Below are 18,428 nucleotides of genomic sequence, written 5' to 3'. Positions count from 1 at the left end.
ATATTAAGCAGGTTCCACACTCAACATAGAGCCTGACACAGAGCTTGATCCCACAACCCCACAACCCTCGACCCTGGGATCATGACCTGAGCCAAAATCCAGAGTTGGATGCTCAACAGACTAAGCCACCCAGGTGCCCAAAGCCTATTTTTTATTTAAAAAAGGAAGAGGAGGAGTAAGAGAAAGAGGCAAGGATATGTAGGACTGAATTGTGAGCATTGTGAGATTAACAGATTTTGGAGAGAGTTGTTGTTGTTGTTTTGTTTTTTTTTTTTGTTTTTTTTTTCTTTTTTTGGAGTTGATAGTATCCGTCACCTTGGAGAATAGAAGAACAAGTCCTATTTTCAAGATTTGCTTCAAAGAACAACTTAAGTCCACTGGATTTGTTTGCTAAATATAATGACCTAGCTCTAGGAATAGAGTATAATAGCCTTTTATTACATGCATTTCTTTGTTAGTCACTACCAGGAGAGAACTTGACTTTCAGCACACGGAGTGGGGAGAGATGTGAGTTGCCTTGAGTGAGAGCTGCAGTTTTCCCCACGTGGAAACTCCTGGGACAATGCTCCTCAGATCATGTGCCATCAGTGGCTGCACATCTTAGCTGCAAATGACCTCTAGATGGGAACAGACTCAGAGGGAGAATATAGCAAATTTTACTTAAAAACATTCTACCTTCCACAAGGACTGTTCCATATGCTGTGGTTTGCTCTGTGTCTCCCGGCACAGAGTCAGTTGTCTGTCTATCCCTGTGTCTGCAGCACTGTTGGCTGTCTGGTCTTGTAAGCTCCCCAGGAGAGGTGCAGTAGCCATCTAACTCACACCATTTCAGTGTCATTCAGAGGATATTACATAAACAAGCATTACATTAAATTAGGTGTGGGCTCTTAGAAAACGTGAAGACCATTTGGGATTAAGGACTCTCCAGGGGCAAAAATCTACTGATTGCTTTCTGGCTGGCCCCACACCCCAAATTCACCCCACCCTTTCTACTGGTTTTCTTTTCACACTGAGTTTGTATGTTCTGGATTACCTCCGTCTGATGACTTAAAATTCCTGTGTATGCAATGGAATACTACGTGGCAATGAGAAAAAATGAAATATGGCCTTTTGTAGCAACGTGGATGGAACTGGAGAGTGTGATGCTAAGTGAAATAAGCCATACAGAGAAAGACAGATACCATATGGTTTCACTCTTATGTGGATCCTGAGAAACTCAACAGGAACCCATGGGGGAGGGGAAGGGAGAAAAAAAAAAAGACGTTAGAGTGGGAGAGAGCCAAAGCATAAGAGACTGTTAAAAACTGAGAACAAACTGAGGGTTGATGGGGGGTGGGAGGGAGGGGCGGGTGGGTGATGGGTATTGAGGAGGGCACCTTTTGGGATGAGCACTGGGTGTTGTATGGAAACCAATTTGTCAATAAACTTCATAAAAAAAAAAAAAAAAAAATTCCTGTGTATGGTTGTTGTGTGCGCCATTATACTAATCTTTCAACTCCCTTCTGAGGTCTCTTACTCTGATTTAGCTATTATTGATTTCTCCTCCCTTTGATGACTCAAATGGAGCTCAATTCCACATTCACTTAACTCTTCCGAAAATGAAGATACCATAAGCTGTTCTGTTGAAATCTTCACTTAGATGTGCATGCATTCATTGTCCGGAACCCTCATCTGGAGGCTGCCAAGTTCTGTGATTGAAGTAGAAGGATCATCTCCTAACAATGAATTTCGCCAAGGTTCAAAAGTTTTAAAAAATAAATTAAAAACAGCAAATGGAAATGCCATTGATGTAAAGTCAGTGAGGAATTAAAACTCAAGTTTGTCTCAATGAGGAAAAAAAAATATCCCAGGGATGTCTGAAAGAAGGAAGAGTAAAGGAGTGGTCTGTGGCCAGTAACACGTCTGAAGGACAATAGGTCTCCAATACTTTTGAATTGGACACAAAGTGAGGACCCAATTCTGTCTTGCCTTTAGTTACCGGAACACTTAATTAGGATAACATACCATGAGGGTAATGAAGCACCGTAAGAGTCTATGTATAATGTGAGTTAAACTTGTCCACCACTTACCAGCTAAATAATTTAAATCACTTAGCCTCTTTGTGCCTCAATTTCCTCATCAGAAAAGAGAGAGAGAGACAGAAAGAGAGAGAAAGAGAGAGAGAATTACTTGAAATGCCCTTAATATTTAAATTTGGCACACAGACTATGCATCCAGTAAATGTTAGATGTTATTAATAATAGCAACTACTTAAATTTGCGGAGTACTTTAACATTTTCACAGAATTTGTCCACTTCTATTGTTTGTTTCTCCCATCTCTAAGAGACTAAGGAGAGATAACATTATCTCTTTTTTTTTAATGTTTGTTTTTAATGAGTCTGTTCAATATTTAAGTGACTTCTTTGAGGTCACACAGTGACAGACACTGCTAGTTGTTCTTTGAGGTCACACAGTGACAGATACTGCTCAGCAGCCTCTACCCACTTTTCTGTTACTGGCAGGGCCCATCTCTTACCATAGAAAACAGCAAGTCTATCCCCAGACCTCTAACCTCCTTGTTTTCTCAACTTTCATTGAAGCCATGATGTGGCCGAATCCTGGTCATTGAGACGGCAGAGATTTTGCTCTGAGGGCTTTGGAAAGAGTTTCCTTTATAAGCTAAAACCCAAACCAAACCAAACAAAACAAAAGCAGATATACACTAGAGGTCCTTCTTTACTTCACTGAGTGTGACTGGGTCTGCATATGCTGCAAAGAAGTATTATGGCCGCCGTGTGAGTGAGGGCACCCGGCACTAAGTATTGACTCCATCAGAGAGGAAATACATACATATATCGTGTGTCTGCTTGACAGCATTGTGAAGCTACATTAGTCCCGGAACTCCGTAAACTGTGGACATCTTGTTATATGAGACAATATATCCCTTATTATTTGAGTTATTTTTACTATTCTGTTGCTTGCTGCCAGAGACATGCTAACAGATATGGTGGCTAAACCAAGACTCAAAGTCTGGTCTTCTGATTCCAAAGTGTTTGTTTGCTCATTTATTTGTTTTCGGGAGAGCATAGTGTCAGCCTATAATTAAGGCCTCCACAGAATAGCCAGATGTATGTGTCTATTCTGATATTCTCTGCGTCCTTACCCCTAATTTAAGCCTTAGCTAAACTCAAGGACTTGCTCTCTGCTGACTCCTCTGTGAGCTTTCACACCTCAGGACCTCTATCTTCTCGCTCCCTTCCCTTAGAAAACCAGCTCTGTAGCCTTTCGTCTCCAACAGAATCATACACATCATCTGGGATTTGTCTTGACTGTCTTCTTTTGTAAGAGTCTATACCCGATTATACTTTTCTTTCTTCCTCTCTCAGAGATTTAAACACTTTTCTCTTGCGTGTGACCATCTGTGTACAACTTAGTGTGACCTTGGTGACCTTAGTGACCATCTGTGTACAACTCTGCCTCTCTACTTGACTGTGAGCTTCCAGGGACGGGTCCTGAGTCTCATTCTCCCTTTGTGTCCTCACAGCACATATATATATATATATATATATATATATATATATATATATATATATATATATATTTTATCCTTGCCTCTTAAGATGGCTTAATAAATGTTTATTGAATTAAATGTGTAGAATTTTAAAGCCAAAAGTTCTTTCTTCTGAAGAAAGCTCTCATTTTCTGGGAATTATAAGAGGCTCTTATCCTTGCATTCATGACCCCCCTAGGATTCGGGAGATCAGTGATATCATTAAAGTTATATTCATTGTTTTATGCTCATAGATTTTATTAGATCAGATTCTTAAAGAATTCATAGCTACTCAAAAGAATTAGAACTTCTGTTTAAGTTAGAAAGTTGAATAAATGCTTTCTGAGCCAAAGACGCAATCTGGAATATGCATATTTTTAGGAAAACTGCTGTAAGTTTACTTTTTTCCCCTAAAACTGGAATGTAAAGAAAACAACCCAAAAGAAAACAGATTTCTGGCTCTTGAACACCCCTCTTTATATTTTATCCAGTTATTCAGTCCCCTGAAAGATTGCTCCAGATCTCTTCAGACCTTACAATTTTTTGTCCCCATATCACTTCTATCCACATATTTAAAAATATCCAACCAAATGGTCCCTGGCAAGCAGCTGTAGTAAGGAGAGGTGGCCATCTGAGATACAGCAAACACCAGGTGAGGAAACACCAGGGCATGCTGGAAGCTGGTGGAGAAAGGACGAAGGTAGTCAGCTTTCATCCCTGAACCAACCTGCCGGCATCTTCAGTGTGGCTTTGCCATTGTGCACCCAAGCAGGACTGTGGCCCAGCCCAGGTAGGTGGAATTATGAACAGTAGCATGGTTGAGTTCTATGGAACCTCCCCATGTGTTACAATGACAGAAACATCTGCCCAGGCCAGCCCTGAAGCACCAGTAACAGAGAGAAATACAAAAGAAAATGCCTTGTTTTATAGACCAGGACCTGTGTCACCATCTACATTATTCAGGAACTGGAACTGTAGACCTTCAGGAATGAAAGAGACTTTAGGATCTTAATGCCCAAACAGCTCACTGTCAAGGAGGCCAAGGCCACCCTTTTGTTTTCCCTGGGATTAGAATCTACTTCTGCAATTGGACACAGAAAAAGGAAAAAAGAAAAAAAGGAATGCAAATCATTAATAATTGAAAAACAAGGGGACATGTGTTGCTTTTCTAGGATTTGCCAGAGTTGAAGACGAGTTGAGGTAAAGGGCAGTGGCCAGGCCAAGGGTTCTGATAGAACTCACCTCTCCCTAGGGGCGCCTGGGTGGCGCAGTCGGTTAAGCGTCCGACTTCAGCCAGGTCACGATCTCGCGGTCCGTGAGTTCGAGCCCCGCGTCGGGCTCTGGGCTGATGGCTCAGAGCCTGGAGCCTGTTTCTGATTCTGTGTCTCCCTCTCTCTCTGCCCCTCGCCCGTTCATGCTCTGTCTCTCTCTGTCCCAAAAATAAATAAACGTTGAAAAAAAAAAAAATTAAAAAAAAAAAAAAAAAAAAGAACTCACCTCTCCCTAAATGTCCATAAGTTCTCCCACAGTTACCTGGCCAAAATTCATTGTTTAAGAAGAATAGTAAGCTTGTTAGACCAGCTCCTCCTTCAAAACATTCTCAGCAGCCCTCTATCAAGCAAGTTGCTGGTCTGCTCCTTAGCTAAAGAATTAGAAGAGACCACTAACAGGGGGAATATTTACATTCTTCTTAGGGAGTAGGGGGAATGGGAGACTCATTGATGCCCTAACCTTCCATCTGCCTTCTTCTGGGATACACTGTTTTAAGTTAGCAAGGGAAAGGGTCAGTACACTGTGTTTCTTCCTTAGGAAAAGAAATGGAGAATTCCTATCCTTCTACTTGAGAAGTGTGGAATAAACGTTGGTCTAGGAATTAATACAGTTGTTTTCACAAATATATTGTGTAGAATCAGGTTACCAGGAAGGAATTTTAGGGGGGTCCTTAAATGTGTGGGTTTTCATTTCTAAATGATGTTTTTCAGTTAATTAAAAAAAAAAAAAAAACATGCCGTCACATTCAAAGGTGTCATCTGGCCAGCTACTTGGCATACTGGAGGCTGCCAATGTGTAAATCTAGGGTGCTTCCATGTTAAGACAGCCGAACGCACACCTGGAAATAAGACTTGCCCTGACATTTTGCTGCAGCAGAATATTTTTTCCTGGGTTTTGCTGTTTTACACTAGAACACTGTTAATAGCCATCCATATACTAGTGTGTCTATCTCTATGAATGTTCCTGTTTCATAACCCAGTGCAGAGGGAAGTTGAGGTTAGATGAGGGGAGGGGCATATTGGCCTTTTCCTGCCCCCCCCCGGGTCCATTGTGATGGTTGTTCACCCCCCACGACCATCTTTATTGAGGAATAATTGACAAATATAATTGTATATATTTAAAGTACACAGTGTGATGATGCTTTGATATACATATGCATTGTGTAATGGTTGCTAAGATAGAGATGATTAACATATCCATCACCTTGCATAGGTAACACTCTCTCTCTCTCTCTCTCTCTCTCTCTCTCTCTCTCTCTTCCTCTCTCGGTGAGAATGCCTAAGATCTACTCTCAGTAACTTTCAAATATACAATATTGTATAATTAATTATAGTCGCCCTGCTGTACATTAGAGACTCAGAACTTCTTTTTAAAAAATGTTTTATTTATTTTTGAGAGATAAAGCACAGATGAGGGGCAAAGAGAGAGGGAGACAGATAATCCAAAGCAGGCTCTCAGCTGTCAGCACAGAGCCCGATGTGGGGATTGAACTCACAAACTGTGATATCGTGACCTGAACCAGAGTTGGATGCTTAACCCACTGAGCCACCCAGGTGCCCCCAGAGCCTCAGAACTTCTTATAACTGAAAGTTTGTACCTTTGACTTGGATCGCCCCATCTCCCCTTCCCTCCTAGCTCCTAACAGCTGCCATTCTATTCTGTCTCTATAAAATCAGTTTTTGTTTGTTTCTTTTATATTCTGCATATAAGTGATACCATACGCTATTTTCCACTGTCTTATTTCACCTGGCAAAATGCCCTCCTGTTTCATCCGTGTTGGCAGAAATGGCAGGATTTTCTTTTTAATGGCCTAATAATATTCCATTGTGTATATGTGTATATTACCACATTTTTTAATGTGATGATTTATTGGCACCTATGTACAGAGGGTTGGGTGAGAACTGGAGTTGTTGAGTTGGTGGAATTATTCAGCAGGAGCTTTCTTTGAAGACTGTGGGAAAAGAGGGAGTAGTTTGGTGAGACCAAATAGTATAAATTTAGCTCAGTCCTGGGAGGAAGCCCATGATCACTTCCTCAAAGAACCTCACTCGTCCCTGCACAGACCCTGGCATTGTTTCTGGCACCCTCCCACGACAGTACTTTGAAAGAGTTATTTGCCATGATCAAGTGGGATTTATTCCTGGGCTGCAGGGCTGGTTCAATATTCACAAATCAATCAGTGTGATCCACCACATTAATAAAAGAAAGGAGAAGAACCATAGGATCTTTCCAGTAGATGCAGAAAAACCATTTGACAAAATACAGCATCCTTTCCTGATAAAAATGCTCAAGAAACTAGGGATAGAAGTAACATGCCTCTACATCATAAAGACCACATATGAAAAGCCACAGCTAATATTCTCAATGGGGAAAAACTGAGAACTTGCCCCCTACAGTTAGGAACACTGCAGGGATATCCACTACCACCACTGTGGTTAAACCTTCTAAGGATTTAATGTAACAGCTTGGAAGGTTGGCTTCAACACGCTCTTTATACATATGGACAACGTGAAGTTTCCCCCAGTAGCTTTGTAAGCAATGGATATGGCAGGAAGGAGCCACAGCAGAAGAACAGGACAGATGGCTCCTAGACTGGTTGGGGAATCCTTTAATGTGCCACTGTGGAAAGTCCCAGAAATAACTGGGTGCTGAGATCCTGGCAAAGTGTAGGTAGAGGTGGTTAAGCCACTGACAGCTGGATTATAGCCATTTAAAGAAAGTATCCTGGGGCCCCTGGGTGGCTCAGTTGGTTAGGCATCTGACTTTGGCTCAGGTCATGATTTCTCAGTTTGTGAGTTCGAGCCCTGTGTCCGGCTCTATCCTGACAGCTCGAAGCCTGGAGCCTGCTTCGGATTCTGTGTCTCCCTCTCCCTCTGCCCCTCCTCCTGCTCGCCCTCTGTCTCTATCTCTCTCAAAAATAAATAAACATTAAAAAAATTTAATAATTTTTTTTTCAACGTTTTTTTTTTGTATTTATTTTTGGGACAGAGAGAGACAGAGCATGAATGGGGGAGGGGCAGAGAGAGAGGGAGACACAGAATCGGAAACAGGCTCCAGGCTCCGAGCCATCAGCCCAGAGCCTGACGCGGGGCTCAAACCCACGGACCGCGAGATCGTGACCTGGCTGAAGTCGGACGCCTAACCGACTGCGCCACCCAGGCGCCCCAACATTAAAAAAATTTAAAAAAAGAAAGTATCCTAAGATTTGAAGAGGAACCTAAAAAAAAAGCCTTTACCATATGGTCATCACTTATTGTTTGGAATCAGGGATATTTTGGTACTATATAATAAAAAAAAAAGATATAGAAAGAAATGCGATGCTGATGAGCATTCCATTTTGTTTGTGTATCCATCAAAACAGTCTTGCTCTCATTGATTGGATTTATAATTAAAAGCTGTGCAGTTAGGCTCAGAATTAAATCTATACAGGAAAGTTGTTTACTGAATGAATAAAAATAAATTACTATTTATGTATTTTAAGTACATATAACAGTTCACTTGATGAAAAAACTTCACTGATCTTTTTTTTTTCTTTTAACGTTTGTAAAATGCACAAAACATATTAGACAGTGGGTCCAGAAGAGGCAGGCCATTGCATTTTCCCCTTTTTCTCATCTCATACTGGCAGTTTAAGTTGTGGTCCCTTTAACAGGTACTAATTACATTAAATAGTATTGCTAATTAACCAGAACAGAAAAACAAAGAACCCACAACAAACCAGATTAAACATAATGACGGATCACTATCCAGGAATATGGGGTAAATATGGGGGTAAATAATGCACATAGACTGTGAACTGGGGAAAAAAAGAGGAAGAGAGAGATTACAAAGAATCCATTGTAGACACAACTAAAGGTTAGCAGTTCCCCCTTCTTTCTTGCTCTCATTCTGAGAACAGAAAGATGAGATTGATTCAAGCAGATATGCTTTGGAATGCCAGAAAGGACACCTCTTCTGGTGCAGTATTGATAAACTGCCTGAGTGTATCAGTGGCATTTTAGTTTTACTAGCCCCTCAAAGAGAGTCAGGGAGTGGATTTTTACCTCCCTGCCCACCTGCCTGTGAATTGTTTAAACAGTTTCTGTGTGTGTGTGTGTGTGTGTGTGTGTGGGGGGGGGGGGGGGGGGGGGGGGGGGGGGGCTCCGCACCATTACCTGCTAGGTTAAAAGCTTCCTTCTCTGGGGCCTCTCTGAATTCCCTTGTCAGATGGATGAGAGATGCAGCCTGTGCCCAGCTGAACTTCATTACTTAGTTTCCTGCTGTATTGTAACAAGAGAGCAACTACCCACAAGTGCTTTAAGTCTACACCCCCATTTTCTTGGTGGAGGATTCGTAGGCCTCTTAGGTAAAATCATACCAAGGTAGAGTGGCAACATCACTCTGTGTCTTCCAACAAACAGCCACCCTGCTGCCACTGATCAGTGTTCCTGGGATAGTGGTGATTGAAATTTAGCACTTAGAGCAACTTAATTGGCACGCAGACCTGTTAAGCATATGCCCCCCACCATAGGTACACCATCTGATGTACCCATAGGGTGCCCAGTGTTTCACACATGCTCACATTTTACTAAAGAAGCAAGTTTTGAGGGGCACCTGGGTGGCTCAGTTGGTTAATCTCCTGACTCTTGGTTTTGGCTCATGGTTTGTGAGTTTGAGCCCCAGGTCGGACTCCTTACTGATGGTGCAGAACTTGGTTGGGACTCTCTCTCCCTCTCTTTCTGCCCCTCTCCTGCTTGTGTTCGCTCTCTCTCAAGAAATAAACTTAAAAAAAATTAAGAAAAAAAGTAAGCAAGTTTTGAACAGTTCCTTGAAGGAAGCCTGTGCTGTGGTTTAGGACAGGGGTGGCCTTAGAGCATGGGTCCTGAGATCTCTGCCCATCTTTGAGTTACCATATTTCTTCCTTCCTGTGAACTTGGAACAAACCTAAGGTTGTAGAGTTCCAGTTTGCTTGCTGTGAAAGAAGCGTTGGGAATCTGCTCATTAAAGTTTGTGCCTTAATCAAGCCCTGTGCTAGCAGAGTGGAACTTGGAAGGATTCAGCATTCCTTGGCAGCTTCCTGCCTTGGAATTCAAGGTTAGAATGTTTTGTGCTCACTGTGACTAGAACTGATCCCTTGGTCTTCCGGGAAATCCTGGAAGTCGATGTCAACATTTTTCTGCTGAATTGGAAACAGCAAGCCTGGGCCAAATGTTCTAGGCTATGAGAATTAGGAGAGAAATGGAAATCTCAACAGAAAACGGATCACACCTATAAGTTCTGGTCCTTATGTAAGAAGAATAAATGAGGGCTGGGAAATCACTGGTTAGGAACTCACTGCTCTGTTGAATCTTCCCAAGTGTCCTGGTGTTCATGAGCTCTAGGTACCCGGGGGACCCTTGGCGTAACTGCAGATGCCTGGAGAAGCAGCCTTCTCCAGCTGCCGTGCTGAGTGTCAGTGGGACCGAGGAGGGGTAGATCAGCTGTCTTTCAACCTAGGTTTTGTTTGGTGAGCTTGTCCTGTCGTAACTGGATCACAGAGCAGCAGGCCCCATCTGTATTTATGTTCTCCTGGGCATCGGGGGGGGGGAATCCTGGGTTCTTAATAAATAGTTAATGAATTGTGAAAGAAAGAACTAAGTAGTTGGGGTTCCTCTGAGTGATGTGGACAGCAGCACTGGGCTCAAATCAGATGGGGGTTTGCTGTGACGCTAATGAAGCTGAAATGTCAGTATCCCTCAACTGCAGAGGCCCCTTCCTGGGACCCGTCCCTAAGTTTAAATTCATAAGTTTGTTTATATTCTGCTCCTTATGGAGGGTTCCCCAAATCCTGTAAGCTTCAGGACCCCACAGAGCATAAATATGCTCCTTTTAGAATGTTCTTGCTGAGCCCTGTGGAAGCATGGATTCCATCCAGTGGCTTTCCCAGAAATTGTGGAGAATCAGGAGACATCGATAAAGCCAAACCTACAAAGCAAAAGAAAGGGAAGGAACTGACATTTAAAAATGCTATGCAAATTGAAGAATAATTAGCATGTATTACCTAATTTAACTCCGCACAGCAACCCTTTCTAGGCAATAGCATTACTGCCCCCATTTCTTTAGTAGTCGGGAATATTGAGGTTCAGAGAAGCAAAGCATCCTGCCCAGTGTGGTACAGCTACTAGGGCTGGGAGCTACAACATTGGCCTTTCTCTTTCCTGACCATCTGCTCACTGGCCCCTTGCAGGGTGCACATTTGACAGCTTTGCTAGTCTTCCCTGAAAGCCTTAAGCCCACTCGGGTAAGGATTGCCTGGATGGGCAGGCAACGCTTCCTGCAGGATACAGAGAGAAGTTGGGGAGGGGATCAGGTCTGAGCGGTTTAAAGGAAGGCACTGGCAAAACCCTTCCCCAGTCAGCATAAGCAATGTTGTAACAATTCATTCAATTATGTTAAGCACCTATTAACGGAATCCTGAGTTCTCCCTTGGGCCATTTCACAGCTATGAGATTGTAATTGTTGGAGACTAACCGTGATCTCTTCTTTTGCCTTCAGGTGATTCTCATTTTGACAAAGCTGTATGACTATAACCTGGGGAGCATCACTGAGAGCTCGCTTTGGAGGTACGTAGATAAAGTGAGCTAACGGTTACTGTGTTCCTTGAGCATCGCACCCAAGACTGCTCTCCCTCACCCCCTTTTCCCTGGTGGGAGGATTTTTGGTTATGTGTTCTCGTTGCCTCCCCTTTTTGCTGTTTGCCTTAGTCATGGGTTGGGATTTATCTCCAGGCAGGCCAGATCCTTCCTTCTTTCTAAGTTTGTATTGGTCACAGGTCTTTTTGCAAAACTGTTCATCAGGTTGTCCTGACGCATTTGGGTTCCCCTCAGTTCTCGCTGATCTTTGAGCTCATTGGAGCAGCAGTGAGGGGATGCAGGTGTCTTTGAAGAGGAGATCAACCTCACCTCTGGTTTTGCAGTGCCCGGGGAACCTTCCAGTGTAGGTTCTGCACTGCTTCCCTTCCTGGCCCTCAGCTTACCAGCGCACAGGTGTGCACACACACTCGCATACATGCCTTCATCTCTGGGATTCACAGTGTGTTGCCTCACACATGTAAGAAGGTGCAGTAAATTCTTTTCCAGGGGAATGCCATGCCATAGATCCTTCAGGCTAGCACAAACTCACTGAACACCAGCACGAATGTGCAGTTGGGGTGAAACTAGGGACAGAAACGTCCTCAGAAATCCAGGCAGCTATTCTCCCCTTTTGTTCTTGGGGACTATATGTTCTGTTTGTTTCTAAAAATCTGCTTTATTGATCTAATCCCGATGGGGTCTTTGCCAGCCTATGTCTCGTGTCCACACCCAAACCAACAGGAGAGCACTGGCTCTGATTGGTTAGGCCTGGATCTTGTGACAGTCCCCGGGCCTAGAAGAGGATGGAGATGACTTCAGGGGTGATATTCAGTGATCATGGGGTTGACGTCCAGCCCAGAGTCTGATTGGTCAGTGCCCTGGGTGTAACGATGGCTTAAACATGGCGTATATCACTTCTGATCAGCCATCCCTGAATACATACACTTGTGTGCACAGATAAAGGGGGAAGGGGTATACTAATAACAGAGACACTGGGAGTAGTCTCGGGGCAGACACAAGCTAGCGACTGTCCTCCATGTAAGACCAGTGGGGAATTTCATCACCTGTCAGTTAACATGACCAGAAGAGACTAGCTGCTGGTCCTCAGTCTCAGGGCTAAAGTCTAGGGAGAGAGATTCCAATCTGCCCTTCATGCCAGGGGTCCATGCCTGCTATAGTGAACAATGACAGGGGTGGTGGGGAGGAGGTTACTTTACATAGTAACAGTTTGGTCGCAGGTCCTGCCCCTGTGAAATCTAAGGGAATCTACCACACAAAAAGGATGTTCATTGAATTTTGTTTTAACCTGATGGCTATTTTCCATTAGACTTCATACTATGTATAAGAAGCCCAAAAATAAATTGTTGTGTGCTTTAGGAAAACCCCAGCGGACCAAAGAAAAGGATAGAATCCTGTTCTTGTGTTTGTTGTGATGTGTTTGTTTGTTTGTTTGTTTATTTATTTTTAAATATATGAAATTTATTGTCAAATTGGTTTCCATACAACACCCAGTGCTCATCCCAAAAGATGCCCTCTTCAATGCCCATCACCTTCCCTCCCCTCCCTCCCAACCCCCCATCAACCCTCAGTTCTCAGTTTTTAAGAGTCTCTTATGCTTTGGCTGTGAGGTGTTTAGATTATTGAACTCCTCCTCCAACTGGAAGGTCAGTAATGCAGAGTTTCTGTCCCAAGGAAATTATGTCACTAAATTAAAGTGTGGGGAATGTGGAAGGAGCTTGAAAAAGTACAGTTCTTTTAATGCATTAATGGGGCGCCTGGGTGGCGCAGTCTGTTGAGCGTCCGACTTCAGCCAGGTCACGATCTCGCGGTCCGTGAGTTCGAGCCCCGCATCGGGCTCTGGGCTGATGGCTCAGAGCCTGGAGCCTGTTTCCGATTCTGTGTCTCCCTCTCTCTCTGCCCCTCCCCCGTTCATGCTCTGTCTCTCTCTGTCCCAAAAATAAATAAACGTTGAAAAATTAAAAAAAAAAAAAAAAAAGAACCTGACACTTGCTCTGTTGTTTGAATTCAGTACCCCTTCGTCAGGCTGTGACTGAGTAGGGTTCTGCTTCCCTGATAGATTTCTCTAATGCATGTACATACATGAAAGTAAAAGCCAACTTTTATTCCTCAGTGCATCTGCTGTATAAAGTGTTGTCAGCATATTAGAAAATTAAAAGATATGCAATTCTGTCTCAGTGGGACGGAGGCTATCAGCAGCCCTAAGTCTCAACCTGAGTGGTGGGAAGGGCATGCCCAGGGCCAGGAGGAACAGCTTGCCCTAGACTACAGAAACTCAGGTTCGCCCCACCCATTTCCCTCTCACGGGGCCACTGTGACCAGCCGAGGGAGAATAGTTCTCTCTCACCTTAGGGGAGAGGGTTAGTAAAATAAAAATGACGACCAGTAATACCAGGTCTTTCTTCTGAAGGAGCAACCTCCAATGGCCTTAAGCTTAGGAAAGTGTGGCAGGGGCGATCTGCTGACCCTTCAATCTTACCTTCAATCAAACCCCTCAATTTCAGCGGAGGATATATACATATATATACACACACACAAATACACATACATATATACACAAGCATGTATACACAAGTAATATACCCACATATATTTAATTTTATGATATACCCACCATAATCATTTGCCATGTATGTCCTATGTTATACTTGTCATTTGTGGCAAATAACTATCATGGGTGCTCTATACCATTAGAACTATCATTTTAATACTTTGATAAAATAACCCATGCCTTAATGAAAATATAATTTAGAAAAGAGGCAAGGATAAAGAAAAAGATATTTAGAATACTTCATATATGCTTTGGTAGGGTGTGCATTTTTGGGTGCCGCGTGATGCCCATGTTTGGTCTTTAGGGAATCTCTTTGGGGGTGTTAATATAGAAGAAGAGATAGGTCTGGGTCAGCCTTGCTTGAAGGAAACTAGTGCTAAGTGTGGACTCGTTTTTTCCTACGTCAGCTCTTACTTGCTTTTCAAAAAACCTGCCAAAAATTGTGGGGGGCAGTTGCTGGGGACACACCAGGGTTTAGGTATTCTCATTACATCCACGGTCCAGAGCACTGGATTTATCCCATAGATGATGCTCGGTAAGTAACCGTTTTTGAACAGACCAGTGAAATCTATGATTTTATATTATTTCTTATTCACTTGTTCAACAAAGATGTACTGAGTAACTTCTTTAGGTCTTAGATTGTTCTGGCCCAGGGAGAGGAATGTGGTTGATACATGGATCGGCAGCACGTGAGCTCTGTCTGACTGTCCTTCGGATGTTCATTGTCTAGAGGGGGCAAATTTCTGTGGATCATTCACATGAGAGATAAATGTACTTGTGTATAACCAGGGTAATGAATCAGGTTCTTAGGCAGCCCCCTAGAACTGCCAGAACCCAGAAGAAGATAAGATAAACCTAGTGTAAATACACAAACTGTCATACACAAGATAAGTGTTCCGTCTTTACTTTGCTCATGTGTATATTTTCTTGTCTTAACTGGACTTTAAATCCTTAAACTCAGCACCTTTATGATTTAATGATCATCCTTTTTAATGATCAACCTTTATGGTTTAATGATAACGGCAATGATGCTGGTGATAATGGTGATAATGACGACAGTAGCAAAAACTAACTTTTATTGAGTGGTCACTATGCATTAGGCACGATATCAAGTGCTACACATGCATTATTGCATCCCCTTAATTCATTTTTATGATGTATTCAAGGTCATCCAATTAGTAAACAATAGTGCAAACACTTACGGGGGTAGTCATAAAGTTCAATCATTTCACTGCTTACCTGTCTTCTGGAGTCCCATCTGCCTCCTGGTGGCTCATTCTGTACCTAAGCAAATGAACAAACAACATTTTAATCGTAAATATATGAAATGAGTATCATTTTCAAAGCACTGTGACATTCTGAGCAGCTTGTTACCTATTCCAGAAAAATCCTGGGCAACCGGGAAATGGCTTCTTGTCCAACAAACAGATCCAATGCGCTTTTCAGGTGAGCCCTTGTTCTATACAACTTTTTCCCTCTGATCAGTGAGAAGGGCTCAAGTTGCAAATGCCTTGGGGTGTCAGGACAGGAAAGAGGCCAAGAGGCAGCTGTCCTGGTAGTGATGTACTAGGGCTTTACACTTTGCTGTATCAACAAGCCCTGGATGATGGGGTGAGACGCTGCTCTACTAAATTAATGAGCGTTTGCTCCCAGATGGTCTTGGCGTTGATTACACCTTAATCTTGGAGCAAGTTGTTGATTTTGTTTTGTTTTGTGTTGCCGTTCACTCAGGGAACCAAACTGAGAGGAAAGGGGGATGATCTGACACAGAACAATTAACTACACCTTAGAATCTTCTCTGCTTTACAGTGGATTAAGCTTTGAGGTTTGGTGGAACTGGGGGTTTTACCATATTGGAGCAAGATAAGCTTAAAGGTCGAGATAAATAAAATGTCACAATCTAGATACAGTCTCTCTGAGAATAAATACATTCATCTTTCTTCCCTCTTGTGCCAGGGTAATCAGCACTTTGCTGAGAGAGGCTTAGCTGGTGAGAAAGCCCTAGGCAATTCTGGAAGCAGCTGAAAGGATACCCTTCAAGGGACACGCAGCCTGCAGTGCCTCTGTCCTAGAGGTCGGCTGACATGGCTGACTTCTCTTCAAGTCCAGTATCCCAGTTCAGATTCAGGTGAAACACAAGCCAGCATCCGAGCACATCTTCAAATGATGTACTTTTCAAGGAGCACTACTTGCTTTGGGGGGACAGGTGCGTGGGGTTAAGGTAGGGACAATGGTTAGGCTTTCTGCTTGATTCCAGTCCGGGAGCCAGCCCCATCTCCTCATCACAGGAGTATCTTTGTTTCTTCCTGGGTGTTCACACTGCAGTTATCAAGAGAGGCTTCCCAGTGGAGTCTGTGGAGAGAATGGCCATGGAGTGCCTTGGGGCAGCGTCTGTGTGGGGCTGGCTGCAGAGAGGGGTCTCTGGAGAGCGCCTGGGGTCCAGGCTGACAGCAGCTGACCTGAGGTCTGTGACTCTGCCAGCCCTGTGGTTGAGGCACATTAGCTAAGCGTGTCTGGCCTTCCCACTCATCATCCAGAGGAAGAGCAGGGGGCAGCTTGGCACAGGTTCTCAGTCCCTGCTTTGTAGGATGGTTTGCTACAGAATCCTGTCAACCACAAAAATAAGGATATAAAATAGGAATACCCACCCTAAAAAAAAGAAAAAGAATTAAAAAAAAAAGGAAAAAAAAACAATGAAAAGAATCAAGCTCGAGTGTGGTGATTTCCCCTCAGGAGGGCTCTTTATGTCACGCAGCTCTGATACTGTCCCTCAGCCCCGTGCAGGCGAACGTTTAGTGCCTTTCCAGGGGCCCCACGGGGAGAGCCACACTCCCCAGCAGGACCAGGAGCTGCTTTAGGTTCTGGATTCTTTTAAGCTTTCTAAATTTCACTCCCTTTCCCATATTTGTGTCATGTGGAGTTGCTGCGGCTCCTGGAGGTATAAGCTTATTGCATTAAACCTTACTGTAATATATGCTTATTATAATAAGCCAAACAATGCAGAGACTAATAAAAATTTTAATAGTCTCTTACTCCTCACACACGTCCAGCTTTCTTGAGGTAGGTGATGCTGAGAGCTTTTGGTGATTCTGTTCATACCATTAGGACCCAACTCAAAAAAAAATTTTATATATATTTAGATATATATATATATACACACATATATATTATATATAATATATATGTATATACATATATACATATATATAATATATATGTATATATGTATATACATATATATGTATTATATATAATATATATGTATATACGTATATACATATATATGTATTATATATAATATATATGTATATATATGTAAATATGTATATATATGTATATATGTATATATATGTGTATATATATATATATAAAATTTTTTTTCTCAGCATCACTTTTTTCATTTGTTTAAGAAAATAAGAGTAAGTATCCACAGGACTCTGATAACCTGTTTGTTTTACTTAATAATGAGTCATGGGTGTCTGTTTAAATGAATACATTAGAAAAAGAAAAGTCAGCTTTGTAAGCATCAAATAGTGTGGAGGTTGTATGCTGGATTAAGCAACGATGTCCTAATCAGCTTATGCACTGTTTCACGTGCACCAGAAAATGTTCTCAGTGCTGTCTACCTGCCTACCAACACTGCAATATAGACATTCCTTGTGTCCCCAGTTTACACATGAGAGAAGGGAGGCTTGGAGAGTTAAGTAATGCTCAGCGTCATGCAGCCAGGAACCGATCGTGGCTAGCCTGTGCCTCCTGTTAGCTTTTTAAAAAAAATTTTTTTATGTTTTATTTCTTTATTTTTAAGAGCAAGAGAGACAGAGCATGAGCCAGGGAGGGACAGAAAGAGCGGGAGACACAGAATCTGAAGCAGGCTCCAGGCTCTGAGCTTTAAGCACAGAGCCCAACATGGGGCTCAAACTCACAGCCTGTGAGATCATGACCTGAGCTGAAGTCAGATGCCTAACCGACTGAACCACCTAGACGCCCCACCTCCTGTTATGTTTTTAATGGATCTATAGCTCATTTCCATGGTATTTGCGATTACATATAGTGCTTCCACAAACACGTGACTTTCTGAAAAGATGGGAATAATTCACATACCAAACAGCAGCAATAAGTTACATACTTCCTGATGATTTCACCAGTGCCGGCTATTTTCAATTTAAAAGTTGAACTTAAATTTTTAGTTTTAATTTAATTCCATTTAAAATTTTGCTGGTCTTTTTAGTAGAAATGGTGTCTTAATCTCTGCGTGGTTTAATGGGTATTTCTCTGACCACTAGTGATGCTGAACACTTTTTCATATATTTATTGCTCTGTGGACCTGTAGACCTCCTGTTCCCACCTGCCTCCCCCTGAAGCAAAAGTAAATTGTTGCTTACTCAGTAACCCCATAGTGTGTTACCTATCTTTGTCTTAGGATGGTTATTAGATATATATTCATTTGGTCTAGTTTAGCACATAC

The 18,428-nt window shown here is 42.6% G+C and overlaps 1 protein-coding gene across 4 annotated transcripts in view; it reads left to right on the top strand.

Moving 5' to 3' along the window:
* The window catches only part of SORCS1 (sortilin related VPS10 domain containing receptor 1), a 505,682-nt gene that overhangs the window by 175,634 nt on the left and 311,620 nt on the right, over nt 1-18,428 (top strand). For all 4 annotated transcript variants that reach the window (XM_047072706.1, XM_047072707.1, XM_047072708.1 and 1 more), the window contains exon 2: nt 11,315-11,382. In XM_047072706.1, the coding sequence (XP_046928662.1) occupies nt 11,315-11,382 (68 nt within the window). The remainder of the gene's footprint in view (nt 1-11,314; nt 11,383-18,428) is intronic.

Source organism: Lynx rufus, unplaced genomic scaffold, assembly GCF_022079265.1.
Source record: "Lynx rufus isolate CCGP_SWC_20201006 ecotype Redwood Valley unplaced genomic scaffold, mLynRuf1.p SCAF_11, whole genome shotgun sequence".
Classification (NCBI taxonomy): domain Eukaryota; kingdom Metazoa; phylum Chordata; class Mammalia; order Carnivora; family Felidae; genus Lynx; species Lynx rufus.
Note: the sequence above shows the minus strand (reverse complement) of the source record. Positions and strands in the feature narration are given on the sequence as shown.